The sequence below is a fragment of the Artemia franciscana genome, chromosome 3 (genome assembly GCF_032884065.1).
Source record: "Artemia franciscana chromosome 3, ASM3288406v1, whole genome shotgun sequence".
NCBI lineage: Eukaryota > Metazoa > Arthropoda > Branchiopoda > Anostraca > Artemiidae > Artemia > Artemia franciscana.
The window spans coordinates 17,100,388-17,124,476 of NC_088865.1; the positions used below are offsets into that span (position 1 = coordinate 17,100,388).

A 24,089-nucleotide genomic window follows, 5' to 3' on the forward strand; every position below is an offset into this window, starting at 1 on the left:
GTAAGTCGTTACGCGCCATATTAGTTACGCGCCATTGTAGTTTTGTCCCTGTGTCCCACCTGTGAATATAGATAGATTTATATATGTGTTTCAAACTACGTAAAAATTGCGAATATACAACATTCTTGGCTTTCCCACTACTGGGAGCTTTCCGTTTCCAATTGCCAACAATTGATCTGAATATGTTTGACCAGATTCATCGTTTTGCAATCGGACACGCATATTTGTAGTTAATTTTAATATTTTTACGTGTGCCCATAAATTATAATTTGTCAGGCAAGCATTCATTTCGTCTGCAGGAGTTAAACTACGTAAAAATTGCGAATGTACAACATTCTTGACTTTCCCATTGTCTGTGCATATACAAAGCCGTATGTACTAATAATGACGTCATATGCAAACGCTCTTTTTACAAACAAACAAACATGCATACACACAACTCGTTTTTATATAGATAGATAGATAGATAGATACAATACAAATTAACTGCATAAAACTTGCGAATATACAACATTCTTCGCTGTCCAATTGTCGCTGCATATAAATAGATTGTCAGGTTTACCGACCCTCGAACATGCAACGTACAATTATCCATGGGAAAAACAATCAGTATTAGGATCTATACCACATTTTTCTAATGATTGACCTTGAGCTTTGTTAATGGTGATTGCAAATGCTAATCGAATTGGGAATTGCAATCTTTTAAATTGAAAAGGCAGATCCGTTGGAATCATGGGAATGCGAGGAATAAGAACAGCCTCACCCTCAAAAGGCCCTGTCAAGATTGTGGCCTCTATTAGGTTTTCCATTGTTTTTTTTTACGGCAAGTCGCGTGCCATTGCAAAGCTTTGGTGGGTTGATATTTCTTAAAAGTATTATTGGTACGCCTATTTTTAGTTGTAGCACGTGTGGTGGAAACCCTGAAAGATCTATGGAATTTAAAAATTCAGATGGATAATCAACCGCTTCATTTGGTTCCAAAACTGTGTCGACTGACTTGTAAAATACTGCCTGGTCTCGAATCTTGGTCAAAACAATATTGTTGATTTCGTGGACGTCTATATTTTTGGGTGCGAGAATCGCTCTTTCACTTAGCCATTTATTATTTTTATAATTTTTTAGAATATTCGGAAATACTTTTTCAATCAATTCATTTTTGGACGTCACTAAATTACAGAAATCAGCAGGTAGTTGCATACGTCCTGAAATTGAGTCTACTGGGAGCTTTCCGTTTCCGATTGCCAGCAATTGATCTGAAAATGTTTGACCAGAGTCATCGTTTTGCAATGGGACACGCATATTTGTAGTTAATTTTAATATTTTTACGTGTGCCCATAAATTAGAATTTTTCAGGCAAGCATTCATTTCGTCTGCAGGAGTTGATCTAGGTATTATAGGGAATGTTTGCCTGAAATCTCCCGCAAGCAATATTAATGTGCTGCCAAAGGGTTTTGACTTCCTCTCAAATCTTTCAAGCATTGATCCAGAGCCTGGAGCGATTTTGTGTGTGCCATTGTGCACTCATCCCAAATAATAAGTTAGCATTGCTGCAATACTTTACCCATCCGAGATGATTTGGAAATATTGCACTTGGGAGTTTCTGTAGAATGCAAATTCAGAGGCAATTTCAAAGCGGAATGAGCAGTTCTTCCACCAGGCAGCAATGTTGCGGCTATTCCGGACGGCGCAATTGCCAACGCTATATCATTTTTTGATCGAATTGATGCCAGAATCAGTTTTATCACAAACGTTATACCAGTACCTCCTGGCGCATCCAAAAAGAAAATTTCTCCAACGTTGTTATCGACACAATGCATTATCGTATCATAAATGTCTTTTTGTTCCGACGTTAACTTGGAAATGTTATTTTGTACATACGACAATAGATAACTCGTACTGTAACTTTGTTCACGATCCAATTCTACACATGTCGAAACAGCAGCGATACGGTTAGGTGAAGGCATTCCCAAATCCTGAAGAGGTTTGTTTGCCATACGTACGCACAAATCTTCTATAATAACTAAAGTGTAGTTATAAATTTCTGATGTAAAATCAAAGACACTCGGGCAGCCTTGGCTAAGATCGTAAAGTAAGATAAAAAGTCAAAACATTGGCTAAAGTCAACACAAGTATCCATTTGAAAACCAAGATTCCAAAGAAAAGATTCAATTTGATTTTGTGGAAACTTCCTTATAATGATGCTTCATCAAGAAACAATTAGAAATCTAGTGGGATGACGGGAAAGATTTATGTTCGGGCACTATTTTCTGCTGTATGACCATCGCGATGCTAGATTAGAAGATATTGGATGGGAACATTTTTATTAATAGGGCCTACTACCCGTATTATAGCTGGATATATAATTCATTGATTGTTTATTCTAGTTAAAGATAGCCAGTCAAAAAATTCGAGTCAAAAGTCAAAAACTCACCAAATTAGATTGACCTCTGCTATGAACGTCTTTTTAATTCAGACTGACTGACTCATCGCGTATCCCTTTTTCTTTTCTTTTTTAATCAGGCAGGAAATGAAAAAGAGGTAGCCCAGCAGAGCGATATCAGCATTTGCTCAAAGGGGTGTGACTCATGCATTGAATCTGATGAATGATAATTTTGTATGATTAATTTTAGTGAAGTGGCAGCTCTCTTAGGGATGGGTCTGTTTCAATTGAGAGCATTTTTGTTAAGGAAAAGCTTAAACTTACCACTTATGAAACTTCAGTAAGTTTGACCTAAAACTTACGATTACTGGGTAAGTCACCCAGTTGTAACTTACCGTGTGGTAACTTCCATCTTGCACGCTAGTTGCAGACCAAACTTATGAATGGCTACTCTCATGGCTACACAAAAAAACTTTTCCATATATTGTTGTCTGAAGAATATTTAGTCAAAATGGCATACTTGCTATATAGTCTATGTAGTTCAAACCTAGGTAGCTCTTTTTTGTTCTTATTACCTTAAAGATTTTGTAACCTTATTGACGTTGAATCTATCAATGCTTTAGTATAGCCCTTATCAATGAGTGTTAGAAATTTGTTTTTCTTTTCTGAAAAAAGAAAAAATACTTTCTTTTTCTTTGCCCACTGAATAAATTAATGTTGATTAACAGAACAATGACCCTTTTTAATTCTTGTAGATTATCTCGAAATGAATCATTCTTTACTGATGGCCCAGGGAACTATTCACTGGAATCAAAGTGTACATGGCTTATTGATGGAGAAGGACTACTAACAAGACTCTATGTGGATGACTTCGCAACTGAATGTAGCTGGGATCATCTTTATATTTATGATGGTGATTCTGTCCATTCCAATTTACTCGCTGTGATCAGGTAATTCGACAGTTATTTTTGCAAAGATTAAGAGCTTGCTTGTCATTCACAGCCTATAGAATCATCCTGAGTTATTTAATATTGATTATTAACAAAAACTTAACAAGCACATGCCACATCATGATATAGAGGTGAAGGATTACTTAGGTCCTGGACTGGGCTTTCACTCTCCTTGAAATTTTTGGGGTTTTCCTAATTGCAATGCTGAAAAACAAGGCTCTTAAAAATACCAGGAGAAATTAACATTTATAAAGGCACAAATGTTAGCACAAAATATAAATCGTTAATTTTTGTGGAGATATCAGTGAACTCAATTTTCTTTGGGGGAAATTTTGAGGAACGATAAACAATTTTGGAATAATGGAAGCATTGGTTCAGGGTTGTCAACAGGATGGGAAAAATCACAAAAACTAAGGGAAAATGCTGAATTGTATACTTAGACTGAATATATGTTTGTTTCAGACTTTGGTGCTATAATATTATAGCCAACAATCATAGTACCATAGGTAGCACCACAATACATGTATCAGACCAAAAATTTTAATTTTGCATACGGTAAAGCTTTAAAAGACCTTTACCATTTATTTCCTTGAGTTTATTGGGTAGTTTCTAACAAAAAAGCCTCTTTTACAAAACATTACTTATACTTTGTTATGGAAACCTTAGTTTTTGTCTTTTGCTCTTTGGCATTGCTATGTCTGTACTTTGTGATCATAGAAATTTAATTTGTATAGTTCTTTTTTAAGATAGACCTATATCAGATCCCAATTCTAGTGTTGTCAATCCTTTTTTTGGGATGAGTGGGAGGCAGTGGTGTGACTCATCAAGCTCAAACTGCTGTGGGTCTGGGAGCTTACAGTTAAACAAGTTCTTACAGGACGTCTGAATTTCAGTTGTCAATTGAGGTGGAAAACGCCTGGTCCTGCTACATACAAACATATCAGATCAGTAAATACCCATTTGATGACATAAATACAGAAGTCTTCATGCCAGTAGCCATCTTAACATAGACAAGTGGAGAATTGACCAGGATGTCATTTGTTCTTTACTGAAAAATAAAATATATAATAAATGTAGAGTTCTTATGTCTCAAATTGATTTAACTCTTTATTAAGACCCAAGCACCTGTAAATATAACAACATAAGCACATAACAAAAGCAACACTAAGCTGATAAGCAAGCCTTCTCAGCAGGATGCTACAACAATATAAGCACATAACAAAGCAACACTAAACTAATAAGCAAGCGTGCCCAGCAGGATGCTACATCTTCCTTCTTCTGAGCGTGCTATTGTCTCTATAAGTTTAACCTGGGTGGTTTGATTATTGTTCTACCCAATCTTGTTTGCGTCACTCCGCCTCTGTCCGGGACTGGTTTTTGTTTGTTGCTGTGTTACAGCGCTAGTAGGGACATTGACAATATTTCCATTGTGTTCGGGGAGGGCTGCCAGGCTGGGTGAGGCTGGACGCTCAACCGGGCTGACTTTGGGTACCAACTCGGACGGTTGGGTGGTTTCTACATTTTGGTAGTCTTGTTTTGAGTGGATTGCTTCGTCTGAATTCCTATGGGAGAGTCTGACCCTGTTGCGTCGGAGCGTTGATCCGTCGTCAGTAGCAATTGTGTAGAATCGCGGCTGCAGGCACACTTCGACAATGGTTCCTCTCTTCCAAGGACTGCTGGGTGTCATTTGGACCCTCACTCTTGACCCTACCTGAATTTTGGGTAGGGATTTAGTGGTCCTGTCGTAGTACTCCTTCTGTCGCACTCTTGATTTCTCTCTGTGTTTCTGAAAGCTTGCTTTGGACACGATGTTCTTCTCTAGATGCTTCTGCGTGACAGGGAGGACTGATCGCAGCTGTCGGCTCATGAGCAGCTGGGCTGGTGCTGCCATACCGTCTACGGGCGTGTTCCGGTATTCTAGGATACTGATGTATGGGTCCTGTCCACTGATCTTGGACTTGTTCAAGATTCTCTTACAGGTTTGCACGCATTTCTCGACGAGCCCGTTTGCTGTGGGGTGATAAGGGCTAGACGTTTGATGTTCAATGCCCCAGTTTTCTGTGAATAGCCTGAATTCGCTGGAACTGAACTGTGGCCCGTTATCAGAAGTGAGAATTGCTGGTATTCCATGGCGAGCAAAGTGTCCTTTGAGTTTTGTAACCACATGAGAAGTGGTGGTGGAGGTTAGGTTGTCCACCTCAAAATAGCGGCTGTAATAGTCGGCTGTTATTGCATACTGCTTCCCATTCCATTCAAACAAATCACATCCCACATGCTGCCATGGCAGTGACAGGATCGGCATGGGAATCATTGGCTCTTTTTGATTGTTCAACATCGTGTGAGTGCAGGCATCACATCTTTGGATAAACCTTTCAATGTCTTTTCCAATGCCTGGCCAGTAAATGATCATTTGGTCTCTTTGCTTGTTTTTTTCAGTGCCCAAATGAGCGGAATGTAGTCCCTTTAAGACGTTGTCTTGTAGACTGGTAGGAATGACAATTCTTGAACCTTTGAAGATCAGGTCATCATGCATTGAGAGATCTTGGCGAATACTCCAGTATTGGACTATGGTGTTTGGGCATTGTCTCTTGTTGTCAGGCCATCCCTCCAAGATGACCCTCTTCAGCACTTGGAGTTCGTGATCTGTCAAGGTCTCCTGTTTGATCTCCTCCAGTCTGCTGCCCGTGGCGGGTATGGATTTTACAAACGAATGTACAAAGATTTCGATCTCTTTGTGTAATTCTTCATCAATGTCTGGAAGATGTAGTCTTGAGAGTGCATCTGCGACAGGGATTTCCGTACCGGCTCGGTACTTGAAAGTCAAGTCATACGGCTGTATGTACATCATCAGGCGTTGAATCCTTGGTGGTGCTGTATGGAGGGGTTTGATTAGTATAGATTCGAGTGGTCGATGATCCGTGATGACTTGTACTTTCCTTCCGTATAGGTAGTGGTGGTAATGACGGCAGCCATAGACTATGGCAAAGAGTTCCTTTTCTAGCTGTGAGTAGTTCTGTTCGGATTTACTCAGCGATCTTGATGCGTAAGCAAAGATTTTGCCATTCGCGGATATTTGTGCCCCTAGTCCATGTTTTGAGGCGTCAACTTCGAGCTCAAGGGTTGGGCTGGAGCTGTCAAAGAAAGCCAGATTGGTTACTATGGACTCTTTGAGCTGGTTGAGACATGTAGTGTGGAGCTCTTTCCATTCGAACTCGTTAGCTTTAATCAGATCCCTTAATGGTTGGTTCTGTGTTGCCAGGTTTGGAATGTACCTTGAGAGAAAGTTTAGCATTCCAAGGAGAGTCTGCAGTTCCTCCTTCGATTTTGGAGTAGGCATCTCGTTGATAGCACGGAGTTTCTCGGGGTCTGGTTTGATGCCAGCATTGCTGATGATGTGGCCGAAGTAGCAGACTGACTGGACTGCAATCTGGCACTTTGATCTATTAAATTTCACCCCCTTCTGTCTTGCTCTTTCGAGCACGTCCGCAAGTCTTCTGTTGTGCTCTTCTCGTGTGGCTCCATAGATAAGTAGGTCATCGACAAGTATTTTAAGACCTTTCAGACCTTGAAATATCTCTTCCATCTTCCGCTGGAACTCGTCCTGGGCAGATATCAGCCCAAAGGGATATCTCCTCCAACGGTATCTGCCATAAATTGTATTAAAGGTCGTGAGGTCTGAAGCTGATTTTGAGAGCACAAGCGACCAGTACCCTGAGGTGGCATCAAGCTTTGAGAAATATTTTGCACCGCTCAAATCAGCAATGGCATCTTCAAAAGTCGGGATCGGGTAATGAGGGCGCTTGATGGCTTTGTTCAGGTCTACTGGATCAATGCAAAGTCTCACACCGCCATCCTTCTTTTCCTCTGGCACCATCGAATTGACCCATTCCGTAGGCTCTTCCACCTTTTCTATTATCCCCAAGCTTTCCAATCTGTTCAGCTCTTGTTTCAATTTCTCACGCATTGCAATAGGCACTTTTCTGGCAGGATATGCTGTCGGCACAATTCCTTCCTTGAGGTGAATCTTGCATTTTCCTTGTATTTTCCCAATGCCAGAGAACAGCTCTTTGTACTGTTCAAGGAGTGGCTCCAAATCTGGCGTTGATTTGCTGTCATCTAAGGCATCTATATTCCGGACAAGTTTCACCAGGTTCATGTTTTTGCTAGACTTGAATCCAAGGATAGGAACAGAATTTCCTCCAGCTATGAAAAACCTATGTTTCTGTTCAGGAGCTCCATTATAGCTGCATAACAGGAGGCAGATTCCCGCTGTTGGGATCGTTGAGCCACAGTAACTGGTGAGTTTTTGCTTTGTTGGCTGTATGAGTGGTTTTGGAGCAAGGAGATCAAAGTAGTGTTTTGGTATGATGTTTGCCTGAGCACCAGTATCGATTTTCAAGCTTACAGTAGTCTGATTGTTGATCTTCAGTGGAACAAACGCCTCATCCTTACTCCCATCTTGCTGTACAGCATATAGCAGTATTTCATCTTCTTCAGTAGTTTCTGCTATTCGGCTCTGTTCATCATTTTCTATAGCATTCACGACTTTGCTGCGGCATACTTTTGCAAAGTGGTTTAATTTTCTGCACTTTGAGCATGTTTTCCCTTTGGCAGGACAGCTGTGTCCAGGACCATAGATTCCTCCACGGAAGTAGCACTCTGTGCCTTTTGTTCTTGGTCTTGCGTCTGCTGGTTTTGGTTGTTTCCGATATACTACATCCACTTCCTGTTTGATTGGGGGATGGTGGGAATTGTTGTCAAATGATTTCAGCTGTGCTTGGATCGTTTCATAGATCCTACAAACTTCTACTGCTTTTTCAAGTGTTAGGCTGTTGCCGTCAGCTAGAAGTTTCTCTCGTATTCTTGGATTTCTGATTCCGCAGACGATTTTGTCTCTGGTCATCTCTTTTGGATCATGGTATTCGCATGGCTTGACTAGCAACTTCAGCTCTGTGATGTATTTCTCAAGTCTCTCCATCACGCTGGTCACGTTTCTGGAAGATATATCTGGCAAATACTTTGTTCTTCTTTGGAGCAGCATACTCACGAAATTTCATAAGGTAAGGCTCGATTTTATTTGAATCGTCTGCTTCAATGTCAAAAGTTTTAAAGATGTCTCTTCCTTTTTCGCCAGTCCATATAAGTAGATAGGCACACTGAATCTTTTCCAATTTACCAGAGAGAGGGCCTAGAAACATAAGTCTTGCATGTTCTTCAAACTTTGACCATTCTTCATCAAGATTTTCAGATTCCCAGTTGATTGCTGGAGGGGCAACTCCATCCATCTTTGCTGTTCAAGATCCCTCTTCTGACACCATGTAGAGTTCTTATGTCTCAAGTTGATTTAACTCTTTATTAAGACCCAAGCACCTGTAAATATAACAACATAAGCACATAACAAAAGCAACACTAAGCTGATAAGCAGGCAATCTCAGCAGGATGCTACAACAATATAAGCACATAACAAAGCAACACTAAACTAATAAGCAAGCATGCCCAGCAGGATGCTACAATAAACAGTTAATCACATTAGTTATAATGTGAAAACATCAGAATAAAACATATATAACAAAATTTAATATAACAAAATGAAATATAACATAATTAAATAAAATATCTGAATTTTAGATGCCAAGTAATATGGAAAGCGCCTGGTTCTGCTGCAATCAGATTAGTAAATACCCATTTAATGCCATAAACAAAGAAGTCTTCATGCCAAAAGCTCTTAGCCATCTTAACATAGACAAGTGGGAAAATGACCAGGGTGTTACTTGCTCTTTATGAAAACAAAATGTATAATAAACAGTTTATCATATTAATTATAATGTGAAAAACTCGTAATAAAATTCCATTGTATTTCTAAATTTAATATAATAGATTTATAATAAAATATAAAATGGGAAAATGCCAAAAGCTCTTAACGATCTTACAAGAGATAAGTGGAAAATGGCCGGAGTGTCATTTGTTCTGGGTGTTAACCAGAGATTTAATTGAAGTAAAATGGATCCAAGGTCTGATTACCTTATCTTAGGTCATCCAGAGCCAGGAATGGCGCACAGAAGGTCTGCAAAGCCTTGCCAGACATCTTGGAACTGAGCTGCAGCCATCACACCCTTTTACTGTCGTAGGAGAGATATATTTACATTTTTTCGGTCCCAGTTGTACTGCTGTTGCAGGTTGTGTCTTAGTTGACCAATGTTTTGCTGTTCCATCAGGGTGCCGCTTATACCCTGTGTTTGGTAGTTGATTTTCTGACTAATGAAAGATTCTTTGAATTCTTTGAAGGTATGTGTTCTCAAAGGCTATGACGTACTTCTTTAGTTTGACAATGACTTCACAATGACGATTTGCATCGAGGATGGTGGGAAACGCGTTGCTATTCAGAATGAAGATCTACAAGCACAGGGAATACTTACTGCTGCACCAAACGGGTTTCAATTTGTTAAGAGACATTGGTGCTTGTCAAATTCCACTCCTGATTTTTTTGGCTATTTCACCATGATGTTCAATCTAACTCTCTAGATACTTAAATTGTTGGATCAGCTCAATCTTTTATCCTTGCATTGTGGTATCTGTCAGGTATGGCAATGCTCTTTGTCTTCTTGACACTTCTTTCAAAGTCCCACTTTCTTGGCCTTTTCATCTGTAATGTTGAATAACAGCTGTAGTCATTGTTTTGATTCCTCAAGAACAGTATTATTTGCAAGGTCCAGATCAGAGATCTAATAACGAATAATCTGCACTTCACATTCTGTAGACTGGTATTGAATATAGTCTATTTCTATGATTAACAGCAATGGAGATAGGACACATCCTTGTTTGATATCATATATTATTTTGAATGAACACATGTTCCAATTTTCTCTGCTTATGCAGCAATCGTTATCCTTGTAATTGTCATTATCATTTTCAATAGTTTGTAAGGTACTGCGGAACATTTTAAAACCATTCATACTGTATTTTGGTCAAAAGAATTGAATTCTTTTTCAATATCACTGTAGGATGTATAGTTTTTTATTCCATTCTCCAGACGAGGTCAGTGCAGAGGGGGGGGGGCATTTTTATCAATTTGTATAATGGCGTATTGGATACTGTTTCTGCATCAATAGGTCTGGGTTTATTTAAGACCTATTAAGATCTAAGGTCCATCTCTTGTCAATTCTCTTGAGGATTCGAGACTATGCTTTCATTTTCACTTTTCTCAAAGGATAATCGGTTCATTTTCTTTCCTACTATCTTGTTTGTTAGTTGGAAAATTTCTTTTAAGGGCTCCTTTCTCAGCAGCTTCTTTGACATTACTTTTTTTTCTTCAGTAATATTTCTTATGGCTTTCCTGAAACTTCATCTAGTGGCCCTATCCTGGTCCATGTAACAGAGCTGTAATTGGAGTTCTTGTTCAGGTCTCCAAGCATTCAGGTCTCCATGTACTCATTACATATTTCTAGATGCCTTCCAATGTTCGATCTTCTTTCTTTTTTTTCTTGAAGGCAAGGTTGGCCTTTAAAACTTCATGGTATGCATTCTTGATTGAAGTTCATTTTTTTTAACCAGTCATCAATTTTTTTATAGCGATTTTAGTGCTTCAAATCTTTCATGTACTAACATGCAGAAGTTTCTGTGGATGTCGCAATGTTCAGCATATTGGTGTCAAAATGCTTATGCCATCATCAGGATATAATCTGAATGCACATCCGCTTCTCAAAGACTAGCATCAAGTAAGCTACTATTCCTATGTCTTGATGTGAAGAAATGGACAATTCCGTTTTTGCTACGATATCAATTGCGCTCGTGAGCACTTGTGAATTGTTTTATTTTCCGATACACCGTTGCCTAATATGGAATTGTTGATTAGTGTGTTGAATTGTTTTATGTTCCGACACACCATTGCCTAATATGGAATTGTTGCTTAGTGTATAACCGATTAGGAGGTCACTGATCACTTTCGTCTCTACAGTGCCATGTGGGTCTTAACTTCAGGATAGTACTGGCGGTCTGCACTGATTTTAGGTCCGCACTGACTTTAGAATCCAGATAGTCAGAACAAACAGTTCATTGTGCCCTTGAACATTCTGACTGAATTCTGCCTGCTGTAGAAAGCATCGTTTCCTCATTTTCAGCCTTAGAGAATAGCACTTAGTAATGCCCATTTTTTGTATGACTAAATGCGAAGTGGGCTGTCATTGTATATTCGCTGAATGGCTTCCAATTAGGCATTTCTTTGTTTGCAAGTGATCACATCACAAGTCTTACTCCAGTGAGGTGAATGGAGGGATGGCATTTAAATGCCGTAGCAAATTCGTTCGTCGAACTTCTTTAATCTATTTTTGGGTTACCTTATTTCACCGAGTTCAAGAATATGAATGAGGCATTGTTTTATCTCTTTAATAGCTTGTTTTGTCTTGTTTACCTGGTTCATTGTCCTCACATTCCAAAATTACATCTTTAGATTATGTTTAATCAAAAATTAGTTTCGGAAACGTGAAGTGGTTACATATCTCCATAGCTACATAGACTACATATCTAATGTTGTTACGAGTTCAGGGTGCTAGAATGGGCTTGAAAATTAATATGAAGAAGACTAAGTCACTAAGGCTAGGAATAAGTGGAGATGAAAAGGTGACGTTGGGTAACGAAAAAATTGATCAGGTTGGTAGCTTCACTTACGTCGGTAGTATTATTAGTAAAGACGGTGGGAACAGTGAAGATGTTGAAAGTAGAATAGCTAAGTCTCAGGGTGTTTTTTTTTCACAGTTAAAAAAAAGTTTGGAAGAATAGAAAGATAAGTCTGCAAACCAAGATTAGAATATTGGAAGCTACAGTGATGACTGTGGTCAAATATGGCTCTGAAGCATGGACGCTCCGCAAGCAGATGAAAATTTACTAGATGTTTTCCAGAGAAATTGCCTACGGATTGTTCTGGGTACCCGGCTGACTGACCGTATTTCAAACAGTAGGTTGTACGAAAAATGTGGTTCAATCCCGCTTTCTAGGGCTATAGTGAAAGAAATGTTGAGGTGGCTAGGCCACGTTCTGCGGATGAAGGATGACAGATTGCCAAATATTGTCCTTCTTGGCCAACCGTCTGGGGCTACACGGAAAGCAGGTCGTCCTTGTCTGGGTTGGGAGGATGTCATAAATAAAGATTTAAAGGAAATGGGAACTTCCTGGGAGGATGTAAAGAGGGAGGTCTTGAATAGATTAGGTTGGAGGAGGAGCATGCGTAGCTGTGTTGGCCTCGGGCGGCTTGGTGCTGCAGTGAGTTATTAATAGTAGTAGTAGTAGTTGTAGATGTCTCGGTTGTCTTTTCCCCCCTGTGGGCTGCCCATCAAGGTCACGAGTCTCGGTTTCAAGCCAATAGCCCAAGTCTTCTCATTTGCTGACATGGGAGTATCATGCTCCCCTACCTCTGTGTAGCAAGGTTCCTTACGGGATTGAGTTACGTGAGAACCAAAAAGTGTCGTAAACTGCATGTTGATGAAGCAGGTATTTATACCCTCTGAGGGGGGGGGGGAGGTACTAAGTGGGAGAAAGTCCTTAAGCAGGATAGAAACACATGAAATAATTAGTTACAGGTATAAGAGATTTATTTTGGGAGGGATGAAATGTCAAATTGGGTGTCCTTAAGAGGTACTGAGTGGGAGAAAATCCTTAAGTAGGATAGAAATAAACGAAATAATTAGTTACAGGTATATAGTATTTCAAACAGTTTGATTGTTAATAGGTCCTAAAATTACATTGTAACGCAAGCGCAAAATATTTGATTAGTCCTATTGATTTTTTCAAATATAAGGAGAGCACACAAGAGATTTATTTTGGGAGGGAAGAGGTCAATTATATCTAAACTTGCCAAAGCAGGCAAATCATAAAATAAAGCAAGTTTAAACTTCAAATTTTGGTATTTACAGAGGAAGCGAGTATGCTTGACAGATTCCACTTTCCATGCAGACATGCCTTTAGCTGATAGATCTTCTTTGTCAGACAGTCTCTGAAAACCTCAATCCTGTAAGGGGGGGGGGGTAAATTTTAGGTATCAGGCTGTTTATTAAAAAGGTTTGCTAGATGTCAATGAAACTTTGTTTTCTGTTTGTGCTTAGAAACTAGCCTAGTTGAGCTTATTTATGTACGACCAGGAGTGGTTCAGAAATAATGTAAATGATCTTTTAATTTACAATGCATTTCTTCGGATGTATTTAAGCATAGTGAACATCACAGTTTCAAAAGACTGGATATTAAGGAGGGGGGTACCTATAATAATGCATTTTAGGTTACAGTTCCTCAATTCCCTTAAAAGCTGGCCCTTTGGACAAATATTGGGGGGTTGTGCCCTATAACTCCTCGTGCTGTGCGCAGACATGTTGAAACTGAATACAAGTGGTCTCTGTACCAAGAGCTATCCATAGTGATTGTGTGTTCGTACCGTCACTTTATTTATTTTTTTTTTTTTTTTTATAGCGGTGTCATTGAAAAGGACAATACCACTAGAAAACCCATGGAAATTCAAGGAAGTAATGACAAAATGCTTGTTCATTTTTATTCTGATTTGGCTTTTAATATGAGTGGTTTCAACATAAGCTATAAGTAAGTAAATAATTTAGATGGTTTTTTGTTAGCCGTGAAGGAACGTTCTTAAGCTTTTTGTTTTATTACCCCACTTGGAAGAATAGCTATTAAACTGGTCGCAATAGTCTCTCAGTTAAGGTCCTTATATGCCTCATTTTGCTTCATGAGCTATCAAAAATGTCAAGTTGGATGAAGCTAATAAATTAAAGAAAACGTCAAGAAAAATGAAAATAAGCTTGTTCTCGTAAAAAAAAAAATGAAGTCAAATTATTGTTCATTAGGAAGATGAAAAAAAATGCTATTTATGTAGTAAAAATAGAAAAAAGAATAGATGCTTTGGTGTAGGAGCCAAGATGAGATTAATTTCAACCTACCTCACCCACCTGAAACCACTGTTATTAGTCTTGATAGATCTTCCATTTCTATTGTTCAAAGATTTCCTGCACTGACACAATGTCCTCTAATTTCCCCACTTGATATCGGAAGTTTTTAGGCAATCAAGTATGTTATTGAATCTGGTCAGTTCTACACAGTTGGAATAGGTTTTCCTAGCCCCAGTCAAAAAGAAAGGCATGAAGCTTGACATTGAAGGAGTTTATCCTATCGCTTTGATCTTCTCTAAACCGTATTAAGTTTTCCTTAGGGACAGGTGTGCAAAAAGTTCCAAAGCTGCCAGTAGCAGAATCCTAAAAGCTGCTGACACTTTACCAGCACAACTTGTGTTTCGAAAGCTTTTCTTTGAGTAAAATAGCATTTTTATACATCAAATTTACAGAAAAGTAATAAATGTAACTTAATATAGCTTGCAGTGAGATATATCAATAATTTACATACTAATCATAATTAACAATATAATCTAATTCAGTGGCAAGGCATAAATTAGCCATAGATATCATACTCCAAAATTTTATATTTACCATTTTTTTTTTTCAAAATTACTGTATCATATTTACTCTAATACTGCTAGTAGAGTATAGTATTCAAGGTCTGAAGCATATGGTATAAAGCTTACTGCTGTTACTTTATGAAAGGAGCTTTACAATCCAATACGGTAAGTATGATATGGTAATGATATGATATGGTAATGTACATGATATGGTAAGTATATGGTAGGATTTATTGAGGAGGAGATAACCACTTTCATATACGGAATAATTTTTGTTCGGTTCAAGTTTTAATGTCGCTCCTTACTTTCAGTAAAAACTAGTTTTTTTATTTAATTTCTGATCGTTTTTTAAGTAATGCCGGGGAATCTGGTGTCCTCTTCATGGAAAATTTCCTTCCCTCATGAAAAATTCTTCCATGGGAATTCTATAGGATTATATATTAATATAGGATTCTCCCACTTAATCTCCCCCGACCCTCCCTCCCACCTGAAAAATCCCCAATGAAACGTCTGTATATTTCCCAATAACTAATACTATATGTAAACAATGTGCAAAGTTCACAACTTGCAGCCCTTCCCCCGGTTACTGCGGGGAAATCAAGTCACCCTCAAAGACATAGTTCATAGATTTTTCGACTAAGCTGAACAAAATGGCTCTCCCAAAATTCTGATCGGATGACTTTGGGAAAAAATGAGCTTGGGAGGGGACCTAGTCCAATTTTTTAGTCACTTAAAAAGGGAACTAGAACTTCTAATTTTCGTTCGAATGAGCCCTTTTGCGATATTCTAAGACCACTGGGTCGATACGATCCCCCTGAGAAAAAAAAACAACAAACAAATAAACACACATCCGCGATCTTTCTTCTGGCAAAACATACAGAATTCCATATTTTCGGAGATAGGAGCTCGAAAATTCTACTGTAGGGTTCTCTGATACACTGAATCTGATAGTATGATTTTCGTTAAGATTCTATGACTTTTAGGGTGGGGGGGGGGTGTTTCCGCCTTTTTTCGAAAATAAGGCAAATTTTCTCAGGCTTGTAACTTTTGATGGTAAAAAAAGGTAAAGAGTACAGCATTGGGCTTTACAGTCCCTACTGGCGGTGCTGATCTCCGTTTCTTGGGCCTTCAACCAAGAAGTGAAATGGGGGGCTGGGGGCCAACCAGCGTGTGCTTTAGCACACCCTTCGTGTTACCTTCCCCCAATTTCTTCAGGTACCCATTTAGAGCTGGGTCTTTCGGTTACTATTGAGTTGGGTCGCTCCTTACTTACAGTTCGTTACTACGAACTCTTTGATTTTAGGAGAATTATTTGAAGCTATAATGTCAAGTTCTTTTTTACTTTTAGCCATTATTCTGCTTTCGAGTGAAAAACCCCATTTTAGAGATCATATAGGAACCAGTTTGAAATAGAAGTTGAGCTAACATCTAAAAGGGCTCAAGATATATTACGTTTTTGGTCCCATACCCAAAATGTCTTCTTAGAATAATAAATAGAAAATTTTGAAATCTCAAAAGTAGCGTTTCTTTACGGGTTTTTAGTACTGCTATTTGCCATTTTGTATTCTACGTCTAGGGCGAGACAGAAGATTAAGTGACAATAGAAAGCTGACATGACAAGAAAATCTGCTTTTGAATAAATATAGAAAGATTTTTTAAAGCTGATCAATAGTCTTTAATGAGCAATCTGTTGTGGCATGGCGAGATTGGTCTTTGCTAGGTGATACAGGATCTTGCGTTCGTTTTCAGGCACTGCAGGGTCAGGAATTGCATGGAAAATTATGCTTTGGCGTCTCCATACAATTAAACAAGAAGATGAAAAAGTCCTTTATGAGCTGATTAAAGACCTGACATGGGTTTTACTCACAAAATTCGCTCACAAGATGTACCATTTTATAGCTTTGAGGGTAAGGAGTCGAGAACTTCATCTTTGTGGTACATATTGAAGGGCAGAAAAGGAATGGTCGTGACAAATTGAATTGGTGTAAAGCGGGCAAATCCTTTTTTGAAGCAATAAAAGGTTAGTCCTGACTCGGCGGGGAAGCAAGGAAAGTCCTGACTAGGTTTGAAATCAAATGTGGTTCAAGCTGCAATTAGTTCTCCTCCACTACCAAGTTTTTAGCAGGAATACCGACATGCGGCTCCTTTTTTAAGACAGACACATACGATGGCAAAGATCAGACGGCGTAAAAATGAAGGGTGATAGAGTGGCAGCTTAAATTGCGCCTTGATATAATTGGAGAATTTTGCCTATCATACTATCTCTGATTTTTGCGAGGCTGTGTTTATAACATACAGCGATGACAAAGCTGGCCATATGAATATCAAGTGTTGTAAATAACGGCTTTGAAACCTACCTAACAAAATAATGAAAAAAAAAATCAAGAGAAATAAGAAAAAAAAATTGTGTGAACTCGTAAGAGTGTCAGACACCTACGCAACAAAAAATTGGGGGAAAAATCAAGAGAAATAAGAAAACAAAATTGTGTGAACTCGTAAGAGTGTCAGACACCTACGCAACAAAAAATTGGGGGAAAAATCAAGAGAAATAAGAAAACAAAATTGTGTGAACTCGTAAGAGTGTCAGACACCTACGCAACAAAAAATTGGGGGAAAAATCAAGAGAAATAAGAAAACAAAATTGTGCGAACTCGTAAGAGTGTCATTGTCTTGAATAGACTATTGAATAATTTCAACTTCTTTTTTGTGCATCATATGATAAGTGTCCTGGGACAGTATAGACTTTTTTCTTCTTTTTTTTAGTCTTTGTATATTAGTAGAGATAGTCACTTTGTCATTGTGATTAATATGTAAATAAAAAGGCTGTAGATTATTTCTTAATACGCTGTAATTTTATTAATTTTTTCCCTGATTTTAAAAAAGTGATTTTAAAATTTATATGGTAAATTGGTAAATGTTGTAAATTGGTATTACAGCTCTTCTTTGGCTAGGTAAGAAAGAACGACAAAACCCTTGAAAGGGAGTATAAGCGTAGTTTCGGGCGCGTATTTAGTTTCTTCCATCTCCTTGGCTTTCCCCAGGGGTATGACTATACACTAATACTAACGTAAATCTTTAGGGTTGGTGGCTGTCCCAGAGGAGGGAAATCTATTGAATGCAGCGGAGAAGGCATGTGCATAGATGGTGTTTGCACATGCAATGCCTTTCGCAAAGGACTTGCGTGTGAAGAAAGTATCTGTCCAAATAATTGCTCGACAAATGGCTTTTGTGACCCTGAAAACCACAAATGTATTTGTAAAGAAGAGTTTGCAGGTAAGTTGGTTGAATTATGTTAAGTTTATTGAATTAGAGTGTCTATTCTATTCCCTCCAAAAAGTTGCAAACGGCTATGGTATTATTATTCACGCTACAGCTAATGTCTTATCATCAAAGAATTCGATGTAACAAACTGCAAGTAAGGAGCAACTCGGAACGATAGTAACCGAAAGTCTTAAAAAAATTTTTTGATTCTTTCAATCAGTGCATCAAAGGAATCGGATTTTTATGCTGATTCTAAATATATGAAGTTCATTAAGTTTCATGTTGCCCATCAAAAGCTAATTTTAATGTAAATCACATCATTGGATTTATCATATAAAAAAAACCTACTGAAGGTTCCTATATGTAAGAATGTGGAAATTTTTTTCTAGAAGAATGATCACGGATACAGATTTTTTTTTCCCTGGGGTGATCGTATCTAACCAGTGGTTCTAGAAGATCGGGGGAGGGCTCATTAGAGGGAAATTAAAGAGTTCTAGTACCGTTTTTAAGTTACCAAAGAAGATTGGCCTACGGGAAAGTGGCGTTTTCTGCCATTTTGCGTCACTAATTTGTGATTCTGCATTAAACCGCGATGAAAAATTCTGGCAGTTGAGATAGCTGATTGATTTAAATTATAACCAAACTAATTATGTATTTTGCTTTCCAGTTGTAGAGGAAGCAATGTTGATTCACTAGTTTTTTGTTTATTATGTTTATTGATATATAATTGCGCATCAGCTATTATGGAAAATGCTATTATGAAACTATACACAGTGATGTGTAAGTGCGCATCAGCTGTTATGAAGGAGGGTCATTTTATAGGTGGAGGGACAGAAATCTCAAACAGTGTATTTAAATGCCTAAATACTATAACTCTCTTTTAACTTTTAGATACCTATAGATTGAATTTTGGGAAGGGGGATGGAAATGGGGATCTAATCCCTCTTGTCTTCTGAGAAAATTTTGGTCTACGCCTTATTGTTAGTGCTAGGGGGAGAAGGTTATAGTGCCCCTCCTGTTGCTAAAATCTTTTTCTATGTAGAAAAATATTACATTTACTTGCCTAAGGCAAAGAGGTGGGAAGAGTGGGGGTGATGTGTCATGAGTCTTGCCAGGAAGTTTCTTGAGGGGGGAGTCCTCCCAGGAGTTTAATTTTCAGTTATTTTAAGTAATATTATTTCTCTTTTTCTATTTATATACAATACTTCAGTGTGTTTTAACATATGTAAGCAATCTGCTGTATTTAAACATCAGAGAACCCTATTGTAGAGCTCGTGACTTAAGTCGGGTAGAAGATAAAAAGTCACACAAAATTTCCATCCATATGAATAATAATACCCCTTGCCGCCCGCCTAAAATTCTATAGTAATCATGTTAGTGAGGACTTGTTCAAGGAAATTACTGTTCATCGAAATTCTTGTCAAAACACTTAAATTTCATCCATTACAATTTTACATTTTAATTCTTGAGCAGAAAATCTGAAAAATCGGGACGCTACCGATCAATTTACAATTGATATATACAATTTATTAACCAGAAATCGGGGGTTTATGGGGCCGGACACGTCACATCTTTGTCAGGCCTGGGCATGGTTTTAAAACGATTAGTAATTATTTGAAAACGATTTTTTCAGCTGAAAGTAAAGAGTAACGTTTAAACTTGAAACGACCTGAAAGTATCTCGTATATAAGAGGAACGGCCCCTCCTCAACCCCTCGCTGTTTCGGCTAAAGTTTGATTCTTTGTCCTAATCCTTAAGGAACGAATGCTGAAACACACATGCTGAATGCCAACAATGTTGGATTGGAATGAGGAGCTTTTGTAAAGCCCTAAAGTACTTCAACTTAATGAGCGAGGGGCTGAGGAGAAGGTAGCCCCCTCATACGAAATAATTTGTATTCGGTTTAAGTTTTAATGTTCCTCCTTCTTTTCCGCTTGAACAATTTTTTTTTTCTACCTTGAAATGATGTAATCCTGACTAGAGAAATTTTAGCAGGGTGCGGAAAGATGTTCAAGAACTTTTTACATTTGGAGGCATCTCTAACATTCTGATTCGTATTTGTATTATACTAATGTTCATTATTGTGTGCTTATTCGAGTGTCACGATTTTTCTCCTTCGCGGTTCCTTTGCTTTACTCTGTGTCAAGTTGTTTATAGTTGGAAGAAATAATTTTACCGGGAAAATTTGCACTTGTTTGCATGGTTAAGAAGGTCGCGGTGACCAGCATGAAATCGATAGGTATTCAGTATGAATCTCCACCTATTATGACAGTGAGGTACGCCCCGCCACCTCCCATAAATCCTTAGTTTTTTCCGAATGTCTGGACACTTGTTATTCAAATCATTAAATAGTTTATTTTCTTTTATTCCTCCCCCCCCCAAAAAAAATGTACATTTTCCTGTAAATAAGGGGCATGTTTGATTTTCGATGCCAGATAGGCTAGAAAGTTTCAGGGATCTATCCCTGGGTTAAAGGGGACACAATTTTTGTTGGGAGGGGGGGCTTGAGGACCTTGGAAATGGAACACAATTTTTTTTTTTGCTTATCAGTTCCGATCTTACTGCCGTAAATCCTTAGATAATGAGGAAAATATTATTTTAAAAATGTTTTTGGGTATGGACACCAAAAAAAAAAAAAAAAAAAAAAAAAAAAAAAAAAAAAAAAAAAAAAAAAAAAAAAAGAATTGGTCTAAGGAGAATTGAATTCAGAAGAAAAATAGATTAAAATTGGATCCCCAGAAAACAGTACCCAATAATTGGTCAAAAAAGGGCCAATGAACTTTTTTTATAAACATTTCGAAATCAAGTCCCTGGAACAAGGGAACCCGAATAAACAAAAATGATTTATTTGAAGGTATGGGTCTCCCAAAATCTCCCTAAAATGGTGCTTCAAACAGGGCCAAAAAATTCCTGATTGGCTTGAAACTTACATGGTTAAATCGCTTAGCCATGGGTACCCCTATTCGCTAAAAAAAAAAAAAAAAAAAACAGTCAAAAGGAAGTTTGGTTCATGTAGAATTAATTTTCGAATTGACATTGCCTCGATCTAGTTTTGACTCCACAGATGATGGTCACAGACCGCCCCCGGACTCGTTGTCTGGCGACGGAGCAACCTTTCTGCTATGCATCTTGGAATGTAAGGACTATTAATACTGATGCCCAGTCTGGCCGCTTAGAAGGTGCAATTAAGACCCTCATATTATAAATTGTTCAAATAACGGTTCTCGGAAGCCAAACTTGCAGGTTCTGGATCCATACGTGTTGATAGATATGAAGTCTTTTTCTTTGGAAAAAAGAGGAAATGTGAAGCTGGAGTTACCCTAAGAAATCAGCTAAGAAATTGATGCTCGAGTTTATACAGAACGATGAAAGGACGCTAAAAGCTGGTTTTGCTTGTTCCAAGTCTAAATATGTAATCGTAGCTACTTATGCCCCAACGAATGAGGCTGATGATTCCGCAAAAGATGCGTTCTTTTGAAGTAACTGATCTAGTCAAATCATTACCTGAACGTGATATTCTTGTTTTATGTGATGATTCTAATGTCTAAGTTGGTAGTAATTACAGCTATGCCTGAGAAGTGATTGGCGAGCAGGGTCTTGGTGTAATAATTGACAATGGAGTGCGGTTAATTGACGTTTGCGCCAGCTGTTGGCTAATTGTTGGTGGACCGAGGTTCCCACACCGCGATATATACCAATATACATGGACTGATCAGAAAGCCGCTCGGACGTTCTCTAGAAGATGTATAAACTTTTCGTAGGGATGATTCTTATTCTGATCACGAAATAGTGATTGTTAGTTTTAAATTAAAGCTTAAGTTTGTCGCCAAGCTTAGAAAACTATGAAAGTGTTTTACATTCGGAAATTCCGTGATAAGGAATCTGACAATTCTGTTTTGTCCTTTCTAACAAATTTCCTAGCTCAACATTGGAACGAAACAGTCGTCTGAGTTGACCAGACGTGGAGCAAACTTGTGAATTATGTAAGTGGGGCCACTGAAAAGTTAATTGGCTACGCAAAAAGAAGAGTGAGTAGTGGATCGGTGATGGCTCCTGGAAGCTCGTTCAAGACGGGTAAGAAATAACGATCCAACTGAAATACTGGGATAGTATTTTCATCCCCAAGATTGAGACCTCTTCAAGGCATATAAACAACGCTGTAAAGCGGTCCACATGACCGACGCTGCTTATTGGAGACAAAGGCAGCAGAAGTGGAGACAGCTGCCAGCAAAGATGATAATAGGACAGTGTACCAAATAACGAAGGAGATTATTGGTGATTTTCGAAAACCTACATATGCTGTTGAAAGCAAAACGGATGAACTGCGTAATCAAAAAGGAGACATTGATAAAAGATGGAGAGAATACTTCAACGAAGTACTAAATTTTCCTCCCCTACTACTCCTATAGAGCTTCCGTCTGGATTGTCACTCTTCGAGCTGGATATCCATCCCGAACCCATTAGAATTTTGACGTTAGAACCGCGCTAGGAAAGCTGAAAAACGGCAAAGCTGCCGGAGTTGACGACTTACAGCCTGAATTGTTGGAAACGGCTCCTTGGTCCTAATAAAACCCCTTCACAAAATTTTGAATCAGATATGGGAAACTCTGAGTGTGTCCAGTGAATGGAGGAAAGAGGTCATTGTGAAACTTTTTAAGAATGGTCGAACTGACCAGAACAATTGATAAGGTATTACCTTGCCAATATACGGAGTTTACTGCAAGATATTTTGTGACAACACGTTCATCCCGTGTTTGATTACAAAGTTTTCTTGAAGTCAAATCAGATCAAACTTGGAGTGGAGGCTCCCCAAAACTGGGATTTTATTACAAAATGAACCATTTATTTTCCATGAGTATAAGCTAATGATTGAACAGAGGGATGTGGAGGTTTGCAATGTTTTGTGCACATAAAGCTATAACATGTATAACCCATACTTATACAGTCAACACAGAAAACATCTCTCAGACACTGGAAATTGGAAATTGATTCGTGACCAATTTCACCACATTTGGAACGTAATTTATTATGCTTACAACTGGTGGCTAGGTCACTAATAATGTGGTAGTTGAAGAAGCGATGTGATAAAAATGCAAGCTCTTCAACTTGATGGTGTTCGTACCCGATTTCCACTGACTGAATCTCCATGGAATGTTTCTTGGTCGTTACGTGTCGGGAAAAATACTTTGAATGTGGTTGACTTACTACGCCGAGCAATTTTAGTGCATTCAGGGAGGATTCGTCAAGGTCATCATGTACTCGCTTAACCACGGCAACAAAAGTTTACCTCTTCAGTTTAACATCGAAAGATGACTCATTGTGGTTCTCCCAACTACCTGGCTCGCAGTTTGCTTAAAACGGTCCTCAAGTTTCCATTCAGCTTTAGATCGGTGTAATTCTAGTATTTCGCCGTCAAGGCGTGGTCACTAGCTATCTATAATGGTTTTACGGTCAGTTGCGCCTTTTAAGTCTTTTGGAAGGCTTTTTGTACAACAAAATAGGAGGATCTCCGATGAGAAGGTCACTACGTACCTTCAAGGCTAAATGGGAGAACAACTTGTGTTTATGCTAAAAACCGTCTAATTTCGCAGAAAGGTCATTGATTTTAGATACTATAGTGACACAAATATATATATATATATGTATATATATATATATATATATATATATATATATATATATATATATCAGAGTCCTGTTGGTTTGTATAATTGGCTAGACACCAAAATGACAGTATCATTTTGGACCTGCCAGACCTGCTTAGAAAACAATGAGTTAAAAAAAGAAAAAAAAATTGTGATTGGCCAAAATAATTTGTCCTTGATATTGGTATCTAGTCAAGCACTTCTGTAAACTAAGCTCAGAAAAAATATAATGACACTTTTTATAAAAATAATGTGTCCCAAACAAAAACATGAAAGATAGCAGGAAATATCCTTCAGATCAGATGAATAGTCATATCACCACTGTACTGTGTTAAATATTAATTTAAAAATATTATTTCGTTTATGGTATGTAAGATGTGGTATTTATGCGTGAAAACACAATCTTT

The 24,089-nt window shown here is 38.2% G+C and overlaps 1 protein-coding gene across 2 annotated transcripts in view; it reads left to right on the plus strand.

Moving 5' to 3' along the window:
* LOC136024955 (attractin-like) overlaps positions 1-24,089 on the plus strand; it is a 114,594-nt gene that overhangs the window by 21,230 nt on the left and 69,275 nt on the right. For both annotated transcript variants that reach the window (XM_065700550.1, XM_065700551.1), the window contains exons 2-4: positions 3,136-3,330; positions 13,783-13,908; positions 17,856-18,049. In XM_065700550.1, coding sequence (XP_065556622.1) covers positions 3,136-3,330; positions 13,783-13,908; positions 17,856-18,049 — 515 coding nt within the window. The remainder of the gene's footprint in view (positions 1-3,135; positions 3,331-13,782; positions 13,909-17,855; positions 18,050-24,089) is intronic.